This window comes from Mugil cephalus, chromosome 12 (assembly GCF_022458985.1).
Source record: "Mugil cephalus isolate CIBA_MC_2020 chromosome 12, CIBA_Mcephalus_1.1, whole genome shotgun sequence".
NCBI lineage: Eukaryota > Metazoa > Chordata > Actinopteri > Mugiliformes > Mugilidae > Mugil > Mugil cephalus.
In genome coordinates this window covers 1,377,006-1,398,566 of record NC_061781.1, presented here as the reverse complement: position 1 = coordinate 1,398,566, position 21,561 = coordinate 1,377,006, and the positions used below count along the sequence as shown (strand labels likewise).

At 40.1% G+C, this 21,561-nt stretch overlaps 1 protein-coding gene across 3 annotated transcripts in view; it reads left to right on the top strand.

Annotated features, from left to right (window-relative positions):
* Positions 1–1,431: 1,431 nt before the first annotated feature.
* Positions 1,432–21,561, top strand: part of satb2 (SATB homeobox 2) — a 58,629-nt gene continuing 38,499 nt past the window's right edge. Inside the window, exons 1-3 of one of the 3 annotated variants that reach the window (XM_047601434.1) lie at positions 1,433–1,450; positions 7,446–7,551; positions 20,614–20,826. In XM_047601434.1, the coding sequence (XP_047457390.1) occupies positions 20,658–20,826 (169 nt within the window). In that variant the 5' untranslated portion in view covers positions 1,433–1,450; positions 7,446–7,551; positions 20,614–20,657. Of the gene's footprint in view, positions 1,451–3,315; positions 7,552–20,613; positions 20,827–21,561 lie in introns of those variants that run through there. The other 2 variants (XM_047601435.1, XM_047601437.1) reach the window with 2 other exon arrangements.

Below are 21,561 nucleotides of genomic sequence, written 5' to 3'. Positions count from 1 at the left end.
ATCGACTCAGGGAGATTTTCATTTAATTTGACATACATAAACACCTTAAACATTTCAATACTGCTTCACATTTAACATGACCTTCTCAGCTGATTCAAGTCTTTGTTGCATCTATATCTATGTTTACACAAGAGGTTGCAGGATTTCTGATCTTTTAAAGTCGACACCTACTAATCTCTGATGACGTTACTAATAAAAAAAATAGCAGAAAGTAGAATTGTAAATGAAATCTATAATCATGACCTGAATACATATGCTGAGAACAATCTGCTTATGTGCTACATACTGTGAGCTGCAGATATGTATAGCTGGTATAAAAACTGGCGGCAACTCAGCACCATCACTAGCATTTAATAGTACTCTATAGCATGTTTTAGATAAATAGTGTAGCTGGGTTATTGCAGCTGATTGCAGCAACGGTTACTCTCATAACTTGACAAATTATTGATGTGCAGCCTCCTTCTCTCTCTTTCTGCAGGATATATTTTCTCCCTACCACACAAAACACAAGGAAGCGCGGTACAAAGACAAAATCAAAGTACCAAACTGCAGTTCCACTAACGTCCACTAGAGGCTCTACTATTCGATAAAGAATTAGTTTTCACTTAATTAATCATGTGATAACTGTTACTAAATGACTATTTAGATCATTATTGATCTTTCTCTGCTTTATATATGGATGTTAAATACAGCTGCCTTTCCTACAGTGTAGAGCAGCGGCAGCACTGAGGCCATTTCTGCTCCCGTCCTCCCTGCAGTGGGATAACATTTCAGCAGCTTAGATTAGTTCACTCGGGGCCCATCAACACATGTGGAAGTGACCCTCAGACGTCTCTTGAGTGTCAGAGGAAGTGCACGAAGCAGCTGATGCGGTGTGTGCTATGTTAACCCGTCCAAGGGCAGAAATAGCAATAACAAACACAAGATCACAGCGCCAGGCTTCACCTCTGACCCTCTGCACCCTACAGATCTCTATCGCTTTCAGGCACTCAGGAACACAGCCGACACAGAAACACGGAAAGTCCTTCTACCTTTGAGAGGACCCTTGCATTGACACCATGCATTCCCTAACCATCTGAAGTCTTGGCATCTCAATTTTAGCCTGACGTCGTTAGCGCTCTGCTCAAGGCCTCTTACGACTAAATAAAAATGAGAAAAAAGAGACTCTCTGAACACTCTGGGCGTCCATCTATGCGTGTTTTCAATCATTGACTGACTCCCTGCAGACAAATCAAAGAGACAAATGCTTCCTCATTGGGGTCCGACAGTAAATGATTGACATATACATTGAATGCTTTGGCTCCGCCCACACAGAGGGTGAAGAGGGAGCAGAGGTGGGGCAGCTTGCAAAGTGAAACCATCCACCATCCACCAGTTTTGTTTACCCACAAGGCTTGTGGTTTGCTCAACTACGCGGCGAGGAGATGTACGAGGACGTCTGTCTTTGACGGTAGGGCCTAGACGCAGCGTGACCTCTGCCCTCTCCTCTTTTCTGTCTTTTAACCCCCCCTCTTCAGGTGCATGAGGCTGGCTTGTTAGCGCAGACCGCTTTACGCCCTTGGTGAGGGGGACAGAAGAGTGTTTGTGTTTGCGCTCAGAGCAATGTGGACCAACCTAAATGTTTGTCGCTAAGAACAACATCAGTCTTCTTCTCCTGTGGTTTTATCCTTCGAATTCATCCTGCAGCATCAGGCCCTCAGATTCTGAATTGGATCTGTAGGGCCGATGCTGCAGGAAGGCAGTCCTCTCTGCAGGTCAAGGGTCAACGCACTTTCCAAACCTTCATTTACAGAGACCTCCAAAGTTTTTTACCTGGTGGGGCCCCAATCGTGATCGGGCCTCCTCCTGATTCTTCTCAAATGAGAATTAAATTTCTCTTCTTTTTTTATTCTTCTTTCTTTCTTGTTTATGTTATCATTTGTAAATCTAACCGGGGCGGACCGCGGGGCACAAGAGGGGAACTCATACACACTTTAACCAAGTATTTACAGATAATTCCAACTGTCAAATACCACGATGACATAGTGCAGAGGGCTGACGCTCACAACCGCCTTTTCTCCCTCTTTTTCTCTCTCTTTCTCTCTTTCTTTCTCTGGCTTTCTCCTCCTCGTTAAGCAGGAGGATTTGATTTCAGGTAAGAACTTATTGGGCGGCGGGGGGAGGGAAAAAGCGTAAGCTAAGAGGCCTGTTAGCAAGGAGGAAAACAATCCTGCAGGACACGCTGCTCAGATACCAGGAGCTCAGAGGGGCTTAAAATTGTTTATGACCAAGTTTGTTCACTGCTGCAGAGTTCAATCTTTAAAGAAATAAATTGAATATCTAATTAAAACATTTGGAATTTAGTTTTAACAAATCTGAGGTTGCCAGGTTGGTTGGAATCAGTAGAAACTATATTTTGATTGATTATTATTAATTTTTGTTGATTGGGATTGTTTCCAACTTGGCAACCAAAATAAACTCCCTATCATACCCCTATAGTTAGTTGTTGATTAGTTGTGAATTGAGTCTTCAGGTGATTGTTTTATGCGCAGTTAATAAATTCAAAAGTCTTCAACACGTAGTTATTGGATTCATCATGATATTTTAGTTATTAACTACAACTACAAAAATAATCACATTATAATAATTATATTAATGTTTATTGTTTTTCTGATTTAAGCTGGTTTTAATGGTGAGGGGCTCTGTGCAGCAGCAGTGATCCGGTGAAGAATTGTGAGTACCAGCAATAATGGACTCCGAGTCGTGACCTGTGCATGGAAGCAATTTAGAGGAAGAAAAAAAGAAAAAAAAAGAAAAGAAAAAGTGGCTGTAAAGTGGCGTAAAAGACAAATTAATCGTTGGCGGAAACGAGATACATCCTTAAAAAAACAAGGCATTTGGGCCCCTGTGGCCCTTTAATGTCGGAGCAGAGCAGAATATTAGAGCAGCACAGAGATATCCGAAACAAAAACGATATATATATATATATATATATATATATGTGTGTTGTGTGTATATATATGTATGTACTGAATTATATATAATTCATATATATATATATATATAATATTCAGTTTCACATCGTAATTTCTTCTCCCAATCAAGAAGAACCACAAACAGAAAAGTAAAATGGCTGCTCTGCAATATGGATTTATTTTTGCTTGTGGTTTTTTTGTTTAATCGTCTGTTTCGTGTCACGAATCTGTTGTTCGTTACTTTCGTTTCCAATTAGAGGTGATGGTCAACAGAGAAGCCCCCCCCACCCCCCACCCCATAATGATGATGATAATAATAATAATAATAATAATAATAATAATAATAATAATAATGACGATGAACAAAAACTCTTAAAAATCTGTTTAACCTTAAGTTTATTTCATTTTTCTTCGTGTCATTACTACTATTAGACGACTTACTCTTATCATTATTATTGTAGTAGTAGTAGTAGTAGTAGTAGTAGTAGTAGTAGTAGTAGTATTTGCTAGTTAAGTCTGATTTTATTGTATTGTAGACATTATTATCACATGGATCTAAATCTCTTTTGGTGTCACCTGTGAATCTGATTCTTCTTTTATGCATCGAGGGTAAATTCTCTCTCGTCATGTGAGTTTGTGGCCAGCGGAGAACTGCTATGAATAAATAATGTTTTTGTGTGGAGTGAAATGAGACAAGTGCCGTTGTCTTCAGGAATAATAAAAAAAAAACAAAACAAAACAAAACAACAGAAAACAATGTGGAGATTATTTTTCTAAACACTTAATTTATAAAGAAATGTCTGATCTGTGGTCGGTTTTTACTTGTTTGTGGATAGTCTTCGTAGGGCTGGCGGCGTTAGTGTCGTGGCTCATATTAAAACAGTAATTTAGGCGAAATAAAAACAACAACAACGCATTTCAATTTAGCCACGAAAAATCCAAATTTTCACCCCACGAATGCAACTTTACGCACTAACAAGACCGAAATACTATTGTATGCAGCAAAAATACTCATTTGCACAGCAAAACTACAAATGTAGGCACCCTAAATATTTACGCACGTAAAATACAAAGTTACGCACCAAAAAGACTAAATTTCGCTCCATATTTTAAGGACAAACATAGGAAATTTGTTATTTCCTCCAGATTTCCTTCCACGCATCTAATAAAATTATCTCTTTTGCATATTCTTACTTATATTTGCTTTAATGAGTGCTTCGGGTTTAAACCTCCCCACATTTCTGACAGCTCCCTGCTCCAATAAGACGGTGAGTGTTTCTGGGCCACCACACAAGAATAAAGCCAAAAGTATTTCTCACGCAAACTAAAACTAAACTGAGTCGTATTTAGTCGCGCAGGTGCGATCTTAATAAATAAATAAATAAATAAAAAAAACATCGGGTGATTTTTCCTGAAGAGTCTGGCCTCGTCTCATCTGTTTTTGGTGATTCTCTCTCTTCTTCTTCACCACAGAGCCGCGCTGTTTGCACAGATGATGCCGCTGTTTTTTTCAGCCGCACATTTAACAAGGTGACAAACAGGCGTCTGAAAAAAAGATGGCAAATGTGGACACATGGCACGACCTGTGAAACATGTCAGGGAAGATCAGACGAATCCCTCAGAAACAGCTCTGAAAGCACGAAAGTTAAAAGTGAGATTCCTCTTCACATGTGCAGTAATTCCTCTGAAGCCCCCAGTTTGCAGATTTAAATCCTAAAAACTGAATATTCTTATTTATTAATGTTTCATTTTGCTTGATCCAAACCAGGCGCATTCTTCTCTAAACGATTCCGCTGACTTCTTGAATTTGAAATGAGTTTTGTGCCGGAGGGTCAGCTCTGCGTAAAATCACAGGATCACTTTCTATAAATCGCTCTGGTTCCCGCATGTGAAGTAAATAAAAGCGGCTTATTTCTGCTGGAGGGAGGGAGGGGGGTGTTCAGTGGGACAGAGAGGCCTGTACCTGTGTCTCCAATGTACCTGGTGCACATTACTCTCCAATCATTCTCGTGTTTTACGCGGCGCGATCAATAATTCAGTCCAGTCCTCTGAATTTGTTTCCATCGGGGTTTATTTCGGGGATCAATGTTTCGTTCTACTTCGCTGCTCCGCGGAGCTTTTCACGCTTGTTTGGCCTCGTTCCTGGACTCCCCAGCTACAACCAAGAAGTGGAAAACAGACAGAGGGAAGAAGTGGAGCCGGTGAGTGATGCAGCGGAGAGCAGTGGTTCCCCTGCCGGGCTTCAATAATTCAGATCTTCTCCTGATGCAGCCGAGAGTCTTTCGCGAGGAGGTGAAATAATGCAGTGATAGTTGGCGGAACGTTTCTCTGAATAAATGCAACGCTCCCCCATCCTCTCTCCAGGATAAAATAAATAAATAAAAAATAAAACTCAATTTAAGTAAAACATAAATTGATTTAAATATTCAGACAAAGGCAGAGAAAGGAAACATTTATTTATCCTGATATTTCACTCACATCTGCAGCCCGGACTTGTTTGGTGAATCATTTAACTTAAACAAATCCAAAATAAATTCACTGAATTGAAAAGAAATGGAAAGTGTAGTAGTGACAAAGTTAATCTCCAAAAATAATACCATGTTATAAATTAAACAAATCTAAAGGAGCTTAAAGGAAAACGTTCCTGCGTAAAAAAAAAAAAAAAAATCCATCTCCTTCGGGTCTAACAGGCCCGTAAAGCTCTATATGGATTTTAACACATTTTCATCCTGGAATGAGCTCTTCGCGATCTAAATTTAAAAAAAAAAAAAAAAAAAAAAAAAAAAAAAAAACTCCAGGACCTCAGCGGCCTCTGTGTTCATTTTAGCGAACCGTTTTTTAAAAAGCTCCAAGTTATCACAGTTTATAACCCTCCACCCCCCTCCACACACACCCTCCCACACCACACGGACACCATCATCAGCGTAATTGTCTCAGTTAATAATATTGACGAATGAGCAGTGAGGAGGGGAGGACTGAATCTCTGGTTCTTCTTCTTCGTCTTCTTCTTCTTGTCTGAGCCGCTGAGCTGCAGGTGACACCGAGACGAGGCCTTGTTTTATCAGAGGAGTGAGTGCACGGCCGGAGTTACCGAGGATCCACGTCCCCCAGTGTAGAGACTTAAATGTGAAGATTTGAGGTGATTTCAGGGCATTTTTTAGTTTTGTGCTAATGTGCAAAAATATATATACAACTAAACATCTGGACCAAGGGGGAACAAGAACTCTCAGGCCCGTGCGCGCCGTCCTGTTCCACCTTTTTAATTTGTGCAGGCAGAGGGAAGCTACTTCTCACCGGTGCCAGCCGCGGTTCCTCTTGGACGCTTTTTACGCGCAGTGCTGGAAAAATAAAAATAACCTATGGCTTCATTTGCGTTTTTAAAATGTGCATACGGAGTGTTAGGTGGTGGATCAAACTGAGAAGTTTCCTAAAAACGAAACTTCTCCTGTGGCTTTCCAGAAATAAACACTTAATTAAAACATAAAGTAATCTGAATTCCTTTTCGGATGTTATCTCAGAACGCGTTGTCAGGCTTTAGTGACCCTCTCTGGCTTCCTTATCTATCAGTCACGGCGCAGTGACATCTGTCTATCAAGTCCCAGTTTATCATTGACAGGGGCCGTCTAATAGCAACCCATCTTTCATTATTAGGCTACTTATTAACACGCACAAGGAGGTGGACTTCAGCTTGAGCGGGTGTGTGTGTGTGGTGAGGGGGGTTATCTGCGGGATGATACGGACTTGTGTGAGGGTGTCAGAGGGAAGCTGCGGCGCTGATAGCGGGACGATAAGTTCCTGCTGCGAGAAGCACAAACGAGGAGAAGAGAAGGTAGAGCGAGCAAGGGAGAGCGGCACTCTTTTCTCTCTCTTGTGGAGTTAAAGTGACTTGGATTAATACGCAACAGTTTGTGTCGGAGGAGACGGGTCACGACCTTCTCCAAGCGGCTCTGCTGGACTCTTCAGGTCCAGAGACTCAAAACGGGTCAGATTAGTTTTCCAACGCCCCTCTCTTTCTTACTCCGTCCCTCCTTCATTTCTTTCCTCCCTCCCTCCCTCCCCTCCGCCTTTGTCTCTCCTCCCTTCTCTCCTCCCTCTATCAGTCAGTCAGTCAGTGCGCCCGTTGGCACAGGGAAGATTGAAAGTGACACACTCTGATCGGAACCTCGTTCGTCGCCGTCGTTTGTTTCCACGTTTCCACCTTCACTTATTTTACGCGTCACTCTCTTTCTTCTCCTCTCTGCTCCGAGGATGAAGCCATGAGTTCAGAGGAGATCAGACTCGAACTAATTCTGAGCTAAGAGACGGACAAACGCGTAAAGACGCAGCAGGCTGCGGTCCCATGGCTCCAGGACAAAACACCAACTCCGTTTAAACAACTCTCCTCTCCTGCCTCCTACTCTTCCTCTCCACGCTTACAGCCAACTTTGTTTTTCTTTTTCTTTTTTTTTTTTTGTTTTCCTCTGTGGATCTCCGCTCCGACTTCGAGTCCAGATTCGTATCCAGGAGCCGAACCAAAGCTCAGCCCTGGATTCAATACTCCTGATCAATGGACAGAGCCTCCTTAGCGGCCAGCAGCGCTACAGACACGCCGTAAACAGTGAGTACAACCATGGACACTCAGAGAGAGAGAGAGAGAGAGAGAGATAGAGAGAGAGAGGGAGAGGGAGAGAGAGGGAGACAGAGAGAGAGTGAGAGGGATTGGGGCTGCAGGTCTGGAACAGGATCAGATTAAAGGGAAATCAACATGTTACAAATAAATCAACTGATCCAGGAAACTTTCAATGAATGTCTCTCTGCTCCTTATGTCGAATGCATTAAATTTCTCCTATTATTAATTTAATTTATTAACATTATTACAAATTAAAAATGACAATGCCAATAAAATATATTATTATAATAACTAGGGTTTTAATTATTTTTATATTAGTGGAAAAACACATTTGCTCATAAAAGACGTTCATTAATAAATACGCTTATACACTAAAGTAGATGAAGTTGAGCCTAAATTATAATTATTTCCATTGATCTGGATTTATTTTTTAATGACAGGTTTATTTCACGTAAGAGTACAGCTTTAAATTTAAATATTTATAGATGTTATAGATTTATCTGTAAACTCACAGAGGTTGTTTTAATCTGTTTTAAGAAAATAAAGATAAAATAAAATAAAATAAAATAAAATATCTACCAGAATATTGTGATTTAAATATTTAAATAAATATACGTAAATAAAAATAAATAACTAAGTATACTATTTGGAGACAGAAAAAATATCCACAGGTTTAAATTATGTTTGGATTTTTGGCAGATGTTCAAAATATTTTACTTAAATGCCGTGACTGCAGGAAGGAGGAGGTGTGTGTGTATGTGTGTGTGTGTGTGTGTGTGTGTGTGTGTGTGTGTGTGTGTGTGTGTGTGTGTGTGTGTGTGTGTAGAAAACATTTTTGTTAGAAACAGTGAGCGTCTTAAAATGCGTCTGAATCTACATTTCTGTGTGTAATTTTTTAGCATTTAGCGGACAAACAATAGATAAATAAATAGTGACCAATTACTCCGACAGGCGTTACGCATTGATACAAGTTGAAATTCAAAGCAGCCGCTGGTTCGCTTTAAAACGAGATCAACAAAGACATTAATAAAACATATGGAGGGAACAGATTCGGGGGCCTTTAACCTCGGAGACACTCGACTCTAAAATATCTCTTTAAAAAAGAAGTCAGAAACCTGGAGCTCAGGTATGACCGAGGCCTCCACTCCCGATCATGCTCCAATCTGAAAAAAAGAACCTGGAATGAGCACCATTCCTCCTAAAACATGACATGTTTGCCAAGAAACCAACCCTGAAACCTCGCGTAAAATCTTAAAAATGAACATTTTAAATCAAGCACTTTTACGCATCTCCAACGAACTTTACGCGCAAATGATTATTTCTTCCTCTAGGCTCATTCAGACAGCTAGTGCGTTAAGCCTCAAACTTTTCGTCCCCCGTGACCTTTATTTATTTATTTATTTATTTATTTTAAAAGAGAAAAAACTTTTGGCTCACTCGGTTTCTTCTTTGCCCAAACCACCAGGAATCCAAACAGCGTTCCTGTTTACTCACTTCTTCTCATGTTGGTTCAACGCGGCACAAAATGACAGAAATATCGCTTTTTAAAAATTTTATTTGAAAGTACTTGAATGTTTGTTCTCACCTGAGCAGGTCATCTGATTACTTATCATTTAGTTAATATGCGGATTTAACTAATAGATTAAATAGCTAAAATACTGTGGCGCGTAATCAGAAAACACGTTCTCCACAAGACTTCAGCCGAAAGACAAATATATTTAAAAAGAAAAACGAAAATATAGGGATTTATTCATTTTATTTTTTGAGGCGAGGAGAAAGTAATTCGTTTCAGTCGGTTTGATGGGAGAGTTTTCCTGCAGCCCCCAGCTTTCTGCCTGTCTGTTTAAAGTTTGCTCAGATGTTGGTGGAGTTGGTGCGTAAAGAGAATCCAAAAACAAACAACAACAAAAACATTAAAACAATAATAATAAGCGAGAGGGATTAGTATTTATTTATTTATTTCAGAGACGTAGAAGGTTTAAGATTTTAATGGATGGACGTTTGTTAATTTCTCCTAAATTAAGACTTTTTATTTTAAAGCTAAATCACTTCCTTCATCTGGTGTTACTTTTCCACCTTTAAATCTGGACATTTGAGGACCTCTGTATTCCCTGGGCTATCTGTTCACACGTAATAAGGGTGTGTCCTTCTGCTATTAAACTGCAGATTAGATAAGTCTCTAATGATGCTGTTCTCTCTCTCTCTCTCTCTCTCTCTCTCTCTCTCTCTCTATCTTTCTCTCTAAACTTGGACATTTGTCTGTTTTCAGCCTGGTGCATGTTTCATAATGGACTCACAGTGGTTGTTGCTGGTGATAGATTTATCTCTTTAGGCCTTGTGCAAGTTAGAAAACACCTCTTCCTCCTCCTGCACCCCCTCCTCTTGTTCCTCTTGTGTGTTTTATTCTCACCCTGGTGTGAGCTGCGGTGGACAGTTCCAAACCGTGGTCACTTTTACTGTGGCCAAAATAATAGAAACGATTTAAGGCAGCCTGGATGGATGCTCTCCTCTTCCTCTTCCTCCTCCTCCTGCTGCTCGTGAGTCAGTGTGTGGTCCCTGGATGTGTTAAAGCAGAGAGTGTGTGTAGCATGCCGGCTTGTGGTTTGTGTGGCTGTAGTGTCTGTCTGTGTGCAGCACGAGCGTCATTATCATCGTCGTCGTCGTCTTCTGGATCTGGAAGGGGCGAGGCTGGAAACGCTCCTCATCCCTCGTTATCAAATCAGATGTTTACGAGAGTCACAAACATGTTTGCCAGAAGCCCCCAGAGACCGAGCGAACCCCCCCCCCCCCCCCCCCCCCCACACACACACACACACTGTAGTGTGTGTGTGTGTGAGAGAGAGAGAGCCTGCGTGCGTGTGTGTAGTTAAATAGTTAAACGCCGTTATTACCATCACCATAAACAGCAGATTCCACAATAATGTAGCCTCCTTCCCCAACAACCGACAGTCTTCAGAAAAAGTTTAGACTTTATATTTCTGTTTTAACACATCATGAATCCTGTCACATAAAAAGTTAAAATGTTTAGACTTTAGAGTCTGGTGAACAGCCAGAATGTCCAGGAGTCTTCTTCAAATCTGAGCTGAAGCCTAGTTTAGATTTTTCTTTTTGTCAATAGTTTCAACCTCCCTAGCAGAGCTGGAATGATTGAGGACATTTTATAAAGAACAGAAGGTTGCTTTATATTTCTGTAAATGTGATTTTAATGTTCAGATGACGTATCCAGAAGAAAACTTTGTGTTTGTGAAGATTAAAACTAATGAAGCGACGGCCATCAGACTGGTCTGAGGTTCCTTCAGGTGTCGGCTGTAAATCTGCATCTGGACTGAAGCTTCATTTATCTGTTCATACCAGAAACCAATCATCTGTGCAGAGCCGTTAGTTAGATGGAATTTTGAATAATTTAACAGAATATAATCACTTCACGAATTCTCTTAATCCATTCACAAGTTCAAAAAAACAATTCTGATAAAAAGACTTCCAGAACTTGTGATCACGTTTCACGTTCAAGTGTTTTTTCATGGAACTGGATGTATTTTTTTATGATATTGCACAGAAATATAAAACATGTTTTGTTCTTATAAAATATCAACTAAATAACATAACTAAATAAAAATTGCTTCCAGCTTTGCACAGTTGTTTTCTGGTAGAAACAAATAAATTAAGCTTCAGTTCAGGTCTGAAGACGACGCATGAAACGTCGTGAAGGAATCTCACACCAGTCTGGGGTTGTTTTAGTTTTGATCTTCACAAAGAAAAAGTCTTCTGGAGACATCGTCTGAATATTTAAAATACATTTACAGAAATACAAAACACTATCTGTGCCTTAAAAAAAACATCATCTACCTGACAAATCATTCCAATTGTGCACAGCTTCAGTTCAGATCTGAAGAAGACACCTGGATGTGAAACGGCTCCTAGATCTGGACGCTAACAGACAGAAAGTCCTCTTCTCTGAATTGAGACTGGACGTTAAAATCTTTTTATGTAATGGATTGTTTGGTTATGTCTTTTTCCTGATGTTGCACAGATATATAAACATTTCTGCACAACATTTTGAATTTGAAGAACTGGATGAAATAAATGTTGAAACCTTTAAGAGGCTTTAATGACGAGTATGAGCTGAGTTTATCCTCCGCTTGGATTAAATCTAGAAGTTTGGTTCTTTAAAAAATGTCGACTGACTATTAAATGATTCCAGGTCTGCCGTGTCGACTGGATTCTGGTGGAAGTAAAAAAGACTCTGAAGACTTTTCACATTCAAGTGTCTTCTTCAGATCTGAACAGAACCTCAGTTTAAATCATTTATTTTTGCACATCGTCTTCAATTATTTTAGTTATTTTCACCAGAATCCAGTCGACTGTGCAGAGCTGGACTCATTCATTAGTCAGTTAACATTTTTTAAAGAACAACGCTTCGCAGATTTAATCCAAGCAGAGGATAACCTCAGCTCAGACTCATCATTAAAGCTCTTAAATGTTTCACCATCGATTCTCTAACATTTATGTCATCAAGACATCTTTAAATTCAGAATCTGAGCTTCATTCCGGTACCAGTGATGACCTTCACGTTTATTCTGACATATCCTTCAGTTCCCTCTGATCCCACAGGAGTCATTTAGTTAGCGAGCCACTTCTACAGCTTCATCCTGAAGTGTGTTAACAAGCTCAGAACCTGCTTCAGCGCCAACATAATAAATCCTTCTTCAGGTCCGTTCTATGAGGTCTGGAAGGAGTAAAATAAAATCTGTGAATTTCTTTGTAGTCACTAAATTTCCCTCTGTCTTCCTTCATGTATATTTCTGTCACATGATCCTCAGATTATTACAAACATCCTTTTATAACCTGTTAAACATTGAGTCAAACTAAGCTGCTCTCTATGGCAGTACTGCTGTTTTTTTTTTTTTTTTTTTTTTTTTTTTTATCTGGAATGAAGCTTTAATTTGTAAATATTTCCAAAAAGTATTTTTGCCTTCCTGACATATATTTCCAAAGCTGAAGCAGAGTAGTTGTCTTCAGATCTGGACTGAAGCTCAGTTTACGTTCTCTTGTTTATTTGCACCAGAAACCGGTCGACTGTGCAAAGCCGGAACCACACGTTAGCTAGCTGACATTTTAAAAGAACAAAAAGCAGTTTGTGCTTTAACATGACGGCACTTTTTTTTTTTTTTTTAGTCCAAATGGAGGAAAAACTCTGTTCATAATGTGTCATTTAATTGATTAAATTGAAAATGAAATATGCTCAGATCAGGATGTTAAAACAGCCATAATTTTCTAGGTTTGAGGTTTATTGAAGAATGTTTCACATCTAGTGTTTAGTTTTTGAAGAAGACTTTCTGTCTTTGAAGGTCCAGATCTTGAATGTATTTCATTTCTTTGCTTATATTACTCTGTTAATAATGAATGCTTTTGTTTTTAAAGAACAAAACAGGATTCATGCTTATTTCCAACATCAGACATAACGACATAAGCACTTTATGAATCAATAAAACTAATTCCGAGAAGAAGACTTTTTGCCCGAGGTCAAAAAATAAAATGATCTGGACTGATCTGAGTTCACTTCACATTCTTCTCTGTCAGTAGTTTTTAATCATTTCCACCACAAAAAAAAAAAAAAAAAAAAACGTTGACTGTGACTGTGTCTTCCTGATTAAAAGGTTCTGATGTCCAGACTTTAAAAAAAACGTCCTAAAGATCCAGATCCTGAAATAATTTACTTTGATGTTAGTCATTTAAATAAAATAGTAAATCATTAGTTAAATGACAGTCAGATGCATTAATCAGGACTATTGTGCAGCTGCAGTCTGTCAAACATCGCTGTTCATACATTTATCTTCACGTTCTGCATCTTCCATTGACAGCTGGGCTTTTACTATCACTCCTCCTTCTCCTCCTTTTATCTGAGCAGGTCCGAGCATTAACCAATAGCCTGATTACCCTGCTATAAAAGTGGCACAGCTGTATCTCTGGATATTTTCCTATAGGTGACGCCTACCTACACCCCACCCCTGCTATCAGGGCTAATAATGGCCTCACAGGTTACTCTCTCTCTCTTTCTCTTTCTCGGTCAGTGTGGTTTGCATGTTAAAAGTACTACCTTTCGTTAGAGGCGTCATAACAGACATGGATACTGGAGAGGCAGTTAGAGCCAGAGGAGACACTTGGATGTGTTGTAAGTTTGGTTTTTATTTTTTGCTTTCAGCTTTAACATTCTGTTTTCTGTAGGCCTGCAACTAGTTCTTACACAATACACTGATGTGTCACAGTGTTTACTACAAAAAAATCTCTAAAAATCTCTTTACTACCAAGTAGACCTCTGAAAGACATTTTTTATTGTTAACAGTTTTATCCTGTAATGTAACATGACTAGTAGCTAAAACCCACAAAAACACCAAAAGAAGATGAAGAAGTTGGACACTCACTGAAACGTAAACAACTCCCAGCTATAGTTGACCAGATGAACGTTTGGACCCTCAGGAGAGATGCTAATGGAGATGCTAATGGTGATTTTGAATGGCTAGCATGGTAGCGCTGCTTCCCGCCAGGTTGTTTCTGCACATATAGACCTCTAAAAAACAGGTAGACTTCTATGGACATTCTGCTCTAAATGGGTGTTAGCAGCCATTGGTGGTTAGCATCACAGCATGAAGCTGGATAACTGGGGTCTTTATGTGTGGAGTTCACATGTTTTCCTTGTGACATGCATGTTGGGTTAATATGAGTCTGAATAGTGAACTTCTGCTACAAGATAATATAGATGCATTTCCAATTACAATCAGCACAAGTCACTGAAGTTACATCATATTCTATATAAGCTAATGAAGGACAGAATACAGTAAGAACATCTTAATTAATTACACTCAATAAATCTGAACGTATGTTCACTAATACATTCAGGTTTAAAATGGGTTCTTTATTCATAGATATTGTGTTCACATACACAGATCAGCCACAATATTATGAACACTGACAGGGGAAGTAAATGACATTGACCATCTTGTGACAATTCAGTGTTCTGCTGGGAAACTTTTGGACCTGCTATTCATTCATGTGCATATTACTTAGACATGTAGCACCCACCTAGACCAGACCAGACCGGAGCCAGGTGAGCCCAACACAGAGAGGTAAACGGTGCCCTGTCTTCCAGATGGACTGTGTGTTTTTAGTGTTTATGCTGGTGTTAAGACTCAGTTTGTGTTTACGTCTCTGAGCCGGACACATTGTTTATAGGTGTGTTTGTTTTCTCCTCCTCCTTTTTTTCCTCTGCAATCTTGTCTCCTTGGCCCTCCGTTGTGTATTTGTTATGTCTAGGATGTGTAATAAGATCAAACAGAATCCGGTACAAACATGTTTTAGATCCTAACATCTACCTGCACAGGATCAGGAAGAGTGACAGTTTGTCCAGAGAAGCAGTAAATTGGTAAATGTGTCTCTCCTTATCAAAAAAGACATTAAACTCGGTCCCTGTCTCCACAGCAGATATGAAACAGCTCCTCTTATCGCCTCTTTATTAACGGCTTTGACTATCTCAGTCCTTATCACACTGAGCAGCGTTCAGGATGCAGACAACAACAATCAGCTACGGTGTCCATAATTTTAGCAGCAGTTGATGAATTATTATCTCATTGTATGTAAGACATGGGTTTAAAGACAGAACAAAAGGTTGTTGCTCAACACGCCCACAATAATTACATAAAACAGATTAGCATTTATCAGTGGATGTTTCTGAGATATCTATGCCCACAGGCGATTCTAGGGACTCTAGCCTTGCGTCATTTACATTTCATTACGGTTGAATGTTTCAAACAATACAGAGGAAGAAAACACCTCAGCATTAAATCAGTTGTTCTCCATTCAATCAGAGCCATTCAGTTGTAAACAGATTCCATTCATCACATCAAAAAGCCACACCCCAAACATTTTGATTTGTCTGACAGGACTTTGCAGGACCTGAATCAGTTCCCAACAGAGAGATTCCAGAACAACTTTCTCCTTAGAGCCCCTTTAAAGGGGCTCCAGGTATTTACTTGCATCCCATTGCAGTTACTCCCATAAAGTGACAGATGCAAGGAAGAAAATACAAATACAAATGTAAGATGCATAAAAACTAAATATTGCAAAAGGAGATCATTGCACCTGAATTACAGTGATATAGTCTGAAATGTTAAGAGTGACCCCTTAATTAAATCCTAGTGGAGTGTAAATGTAACCGTCGGGGTTTGCAGGAGATATGGGACCCGTGTGCAGGACGGCAGGAGATCACAAAGCTGGATTCATTCTTATTGAGCGGCTAACCTGCTTCAGGTCAGGGTAGCTTTCAGGACTGATCTGAGTCTGATAAAAGGCTCCACCCACCGGCCAATCAGCTGTTCGGAATCGTGAGAAGAGCGTTACAGTGTGAACGTATCTTCCAGGAGATAACCATACAAAGAAGAGTATATTTTTGCCATTTGTCCCCGCTAAGCTCAAACTCAGGATAATTTCATTCAGGCTAAAAACCTGATGTATTGATATGATGTAATTGTGGCATTAGCTTCCAGCTTCATTGTAGCCCATGTAACATTATGGAATTCAGGAGTGAGCTTTGTTTTAATCTTGGTTTACATTCTTTTTACTCCAGAGGGATTACATCTGGGGGAATGACACTAATTGTCATACATTAGATTCATCTATGCAACACATTGATTGGGATTCATGGCTGCATTAAATGTAAACTAACTGAGCCAATGATGTGTAATTTATGCATTTATTTAATCTGCAATCCTTTGCCATCCTTATGGCGTCTCTTCAATGCACCCACGGTGTTTGACTTTTCAGTGAGATTTACTTTTTCTTCTTCATATTTGAGGAGAATCAGTCTTTGCTCCTCGTAGGAGACGTATCACCGCCAGCAGATCACCGCTCATGATTGTGATTGGCCTGCTGCCTTGGAACTCACCTTTATACATGAGCTGAGTTGAGTTACCGAGTTGATAACCAGCGTTGTGATTCCGCTTATCCAGATTGTCATTGTTGTGGATAGGTTAAGCTGCATAGGTTGGTAAATGGTAAATGGTCTTGCTCTTATATAGCACTTATACTCTTATACTGCTCTTATATAGCACTATAGCGCTTTTCTACCTACTCAAAGGTACTCAAAGCGATTTTACAGTCAGAGACACATTCACCCATTCGCTCACACAAGCACACACATTCGCACACCAGTGCCAGTTACACTGGGAGCAAACGGGGGTTTGTGCATATGGCACACTCAGGGGATCAAACCACTAACCCTTCGGTTCATGGACAACCCGCTCTACCTACTGAGCCAAGGTAAGTTGAGCTCAGTTTGTGATACAGGCCTCAGTAGTTTTTCCAAAAGTTTCCTGCATCCTCTCGTTGAGACTCAAAACATGGATAGAGAGATAACAACATAAGACCTTAAAGTGGATTTGAAAAGTATGACAACAGAGAAGAGCCGGACCAAAGCAAAGACACCTGAAAGATGAGAAGCTAGGAGAAGACTGAGGCACAAATATCTGGAACCAATAACATTAGATGTGTGAAAATCTTAAGCAAACTTGTTTCAAATTCCATATCACCAAATAGACTAATTTAGCAATTTATATATGGCCCCGAAAAGTTCTGAGTAACTTGTCCTTTTAAATCAATTACATGTCTCAGTATTTACTATCTTTAACTTCTTAAAACCTTTCACGCTTTCTGCAGGGTTAGATGTTAGAATTTCAAAATAAAAGCTCCACCTGGTGACCCTGCTCACCCTGGCAACCACAGGTAATATTTGCTGCCGTTCAGGCGGGACGTCTTATCTGGAACGTTTCTTTATCTGTTGAAGGCTGAATAAAATGTTTCTGCCGCAGGATGTGTTGGGATGTGCATGGGAGGGGCAGACGGGGGCAGGGGGTTGGTGAGATGTCGGCTCTCGACTGGGATCACCAGGAGCAGGACTGGACCTGTCAAATTCTTTGTAGGATTCTTTTTAAATTTAAACACTTTTAGACACTAGTCTTTAGCTTCCCGTCGAGGTTACAGGTAGCTTAGCATCACAACGGGCTGTAAAGTTCACCCAATAGCAGTCGGAGCGAATTCCTGTATTATATTCATTTTTTGTTTTTTTTATTGAAGCTACAACATTGCTCGTGGTTAGTTTTATTTGCAAAGCCTCCAATTGTGAATTACAGCCACCACTGTACTCACATTTAAACCCATTGCTCTCCACTCAGAGCAGCTCTTTGAACTTGTTTTCTTCTTTAAAGCCGCTTTTATTAAACTCTGCCACTCACATTTTTTTTAGCCCCCTTTGCCCTCCCACACTTTTTAATTACACCAAAGCTAATGTTTTTAATTTATTACTCATTTTGACTTTTCTTTTCTCTCACTCAAGCTCTGAATACTTCTCAGATTGTGAGTTTATTTGCTCTTTTGTGGTGCATTTTCCAGCTCTTGTTGTTGTGTAAGAGTTGGTGGAGAAGGTAGAGAAACAACGAGGAGGAGGAGGATATGGAGGAGGAGGAGGAGGAGACAATACCACAAAAAAATAAAAGAAAAGCCAGCGTCTTTTGTTCACAGTTACGACAGCTGGAGCAGTAAAAGCAGCAGAAATATGTCACGCTCAAACAATAACCATGTTTTCTTTTCACGCCCAAATCTGCTCATGAACTACTGAATAAAAACAGAAAGATATTCTCATTTCTTTCTTTCAACACCATCTAGGGGCTCGTATGTAAATAAAAGCCGGCTGCTCTCTGATACTTTGGCATGACTCCACCGTCAAACCTGGCAGCGCCACTAATGGCATTACCCCGATATTAGACGTTTGGCTCCAGCTCCATCATCAGGAGACACAACCCTCAGGGGCCTCAGTGTGTAGCAGTGTTTATGGCAAACTCCCTATAAATACTGGCTCTGATCATCAGAATGAAACTAAAAAGTCTGATGATAATGTGTCCTCAGTGTTGGAATAAATTCACACACACACACACACACATATATATATATATATATATACTGTGTGTATATATATATAAAAAAAAAGAAGACAAATTATATATGTATATATATATATATATATATATATACACAGTATATATATATATATGAGGTGAGAAATTTCAAGGAGGTAGAAAAACAGCCAGTGATTGAAAAGATGAACCAAGCTGGAATCCATGTGGACATTAACGTTGGAGACCTGGAGGCATCTTGCTTCATCGTCTTCTACTCCAGACATTCAGGACTGAACACCAACAGGAGGAGAATATACTTCCTCTTCTCCTCTTTCCTCTTTTGTCTTCTACTGAATCAGTTAACGGTTAGAAAACTTTTGTTCCTTCTTTGTCTTCCTGGGTGTCTTCATCCCTACTCTTCCACCACATCCTCTGAATTAATCAAGCCAATAATAAGAATATATCTCCCACCTGAATCAGTAATCACTGAGTTGAAAATAAATGGAACAGTCTTGCGGATCTTCTTTTTCAATAATAATAAGGAGCTTGCAACCCCTTTTGCCTTGCTTAAGAAGGTAGATTGGTACACTTGGAAAACCCACAATGATCTCAATCGCCTGTGTTCTGTTGGCTGAATGTGGGCTTTACAATTTCTGTGGCTCTACAATTTCAGCAAGTAAAAGTAACAGGACTGATTCTTAACACTGATGGATGTTAGTCTTGCATTTAAAATAAAAGTAGTGAAAATAAGCAGCAAGATGGCAGTTTTGTAAGACAAAAACAGAAATAACTTCCCCAAATCGCAACAACTATGGCAGCTACTATGGAGGCTGCTGTGCAACAGGGTCACCTCAACTACTTACTGTACTGTACTTACTGTACTGTGTGTCCCTCCAACTGAAATGGCAGCCAGATACTACTCTTGATGAGCTAACAAATTCAGCTTAAGTAAAGAGCCGTACAAACTCAATTTAGAATCCTTAGAATCCTATAGCAGAATGTTGTCAAAGGACACTTTAAATTCACAAATTAGGATTTATCTGCGAAGGAGTTGGCAAACCGTTCAGCGTCAGCTGCTGTCTCAAAGATGCTGACTTTATTGTTAAACTCTGCTTTGCTGGAAAACGCAGGGAGCACTTGGGACCACCATCAAAAAGTCTCTCCCTCACACCGTTGAAAGACTGTCACTGGGTCAATACTTCTGATATATAATCCAGGAATATCCATACCTTATTGCTATGGGAGGGCAATGGAGCCTGCTGATGGATTCTGCTTACATTATGGTTGTTGTGAACCTTGACGGTGATGACTCACTGTCACTTGCAAGTGGTTGGGGTCTCAGGCTTTGGTATACTCTATCAATTTTAACAGGCTTCGGGAAGTTATCTTGCCTGAGTATCACCGGAATTAACTGAGAAACAAATGTCTCCCCGTTCTTTAATCCCCACAATTTCGATGTCCTTTACTTTGGCTGCAATGGCACTTGTAGCTCTTTGCAAATAGACTCCAAGGTGGTACTGTGGTGGTTGGCAGATGAGACAGCCCCGTCCATGTCACCTATGTGACGCTCGTCTTCATGATGTTCATTTTGCAAAGTGGACAAATAGTCTTCAATTGAGTCAAGGTGTCCCTCCAATGATTACCTCAGCTTGTCCATGAATTTAGAGACATTGCTTCGTAATTGTGGCTAACAGCAGTGACACTACCTTGAGAAGTGGTTTTCTGGCTTTGACTGTCATCTTTTCTGATGGATGGAGTGAAATCAGTGCTGATAAGTTTCAGCTCAGCACAAGTTCCAAAACAACATGACAAAATGTCAGGGTGTAGTAATTCTGTCATAAAGTGGAGGAAACCACAATGTGCAGTGAAAAACATGTCTTACTCCATTGATGTGCACTAGTGTCCCCTTCCTTTTGAGTACATTTTTGAGTCATCAAAATTGTGACACTGCAGTTTTTCAGTTAAGATGACTCAAAGAACAGCAAGACATGACATTTGCTGGAGATGTGAAAGTCTTTCAGACGTATTTGACTCAAAATAAAAATTAATGAGATGACGCTACACAGAGAATATTTGAAGAAACCTTACAAGTCTTGTTTTTTTCCAGACTCTTTCTCTCTTGCTGGAGCTCCTCTGGGGGTCTGGAGGAGGATGGAGCGAGGAGGGGAGAGTCCCATCACACAGGACAGTCCCGAGCGGAGGGGAAGTAGCCCTGATCTCGGCCTCCCTCCACCAGGGAAGAAGGGCCGCCTGGAGCTCAATGGGAGCCCGACGGGGCCACGCATACGCCACAACGGAGCGCCACCAAGACCTCTAGGAGGTAAGCATCACTACAGTGAAGGAATAGAGGCCAGGGAAGCACAGCTGTCATCGAGATTTTTTAGTTTGCAGATGAAAACTAAGCAGAAACTATTTTGGAACATTTGGTCTATCTACAAACAAAATGTGACAACTTACAGCACACAGCATGTGACCTCACGTCTTGCAGGAAGTGCCTAAAAAATCAGGTTTGAGTGCAGTGACGAGAAAAATCATAAAGCTTTTAATATACATGACGCCTTTCCATCATGTTTTCCATCATTCAATTTCACTTGATTTCTTTGTGTGCTTTAGTTTTAACAGATGAACCTTGATGAATATTTAAAAAAAGATGCCTTAATTTAACATTTCTTTTGCCAATTTACTTGATCAATCTTGATCAAACCTTTTGAGTGGTGCTGCAGCCTGTTCTGAATTGTAGTTCTTCTTGTTGCGTGTTGTAAAAGCAGAGAATGACTTGTTTCCAGGTTTCGTGCTCTTATGCTCCAAACCCCAGAGAGAATCCCCTGGCTCTGCAACGAGCCACATCCTTTGGCCACAGGTTGCGTTTGGCTTGGTGTGGCTTGGTGTGACATGTCGTAGCGTGGCAGCCGGCTGGGAGAATCCCCGAGCTGTTTGAGAACTGTTAATCTATAAGTCTGGGGGGAACTGTATAACACAGGCTTACCAAATAAAGGAGATTGCTCCATATAAACAAGATTTATACAAGTCACTCTGGGGTTATCGATCCCTGCAT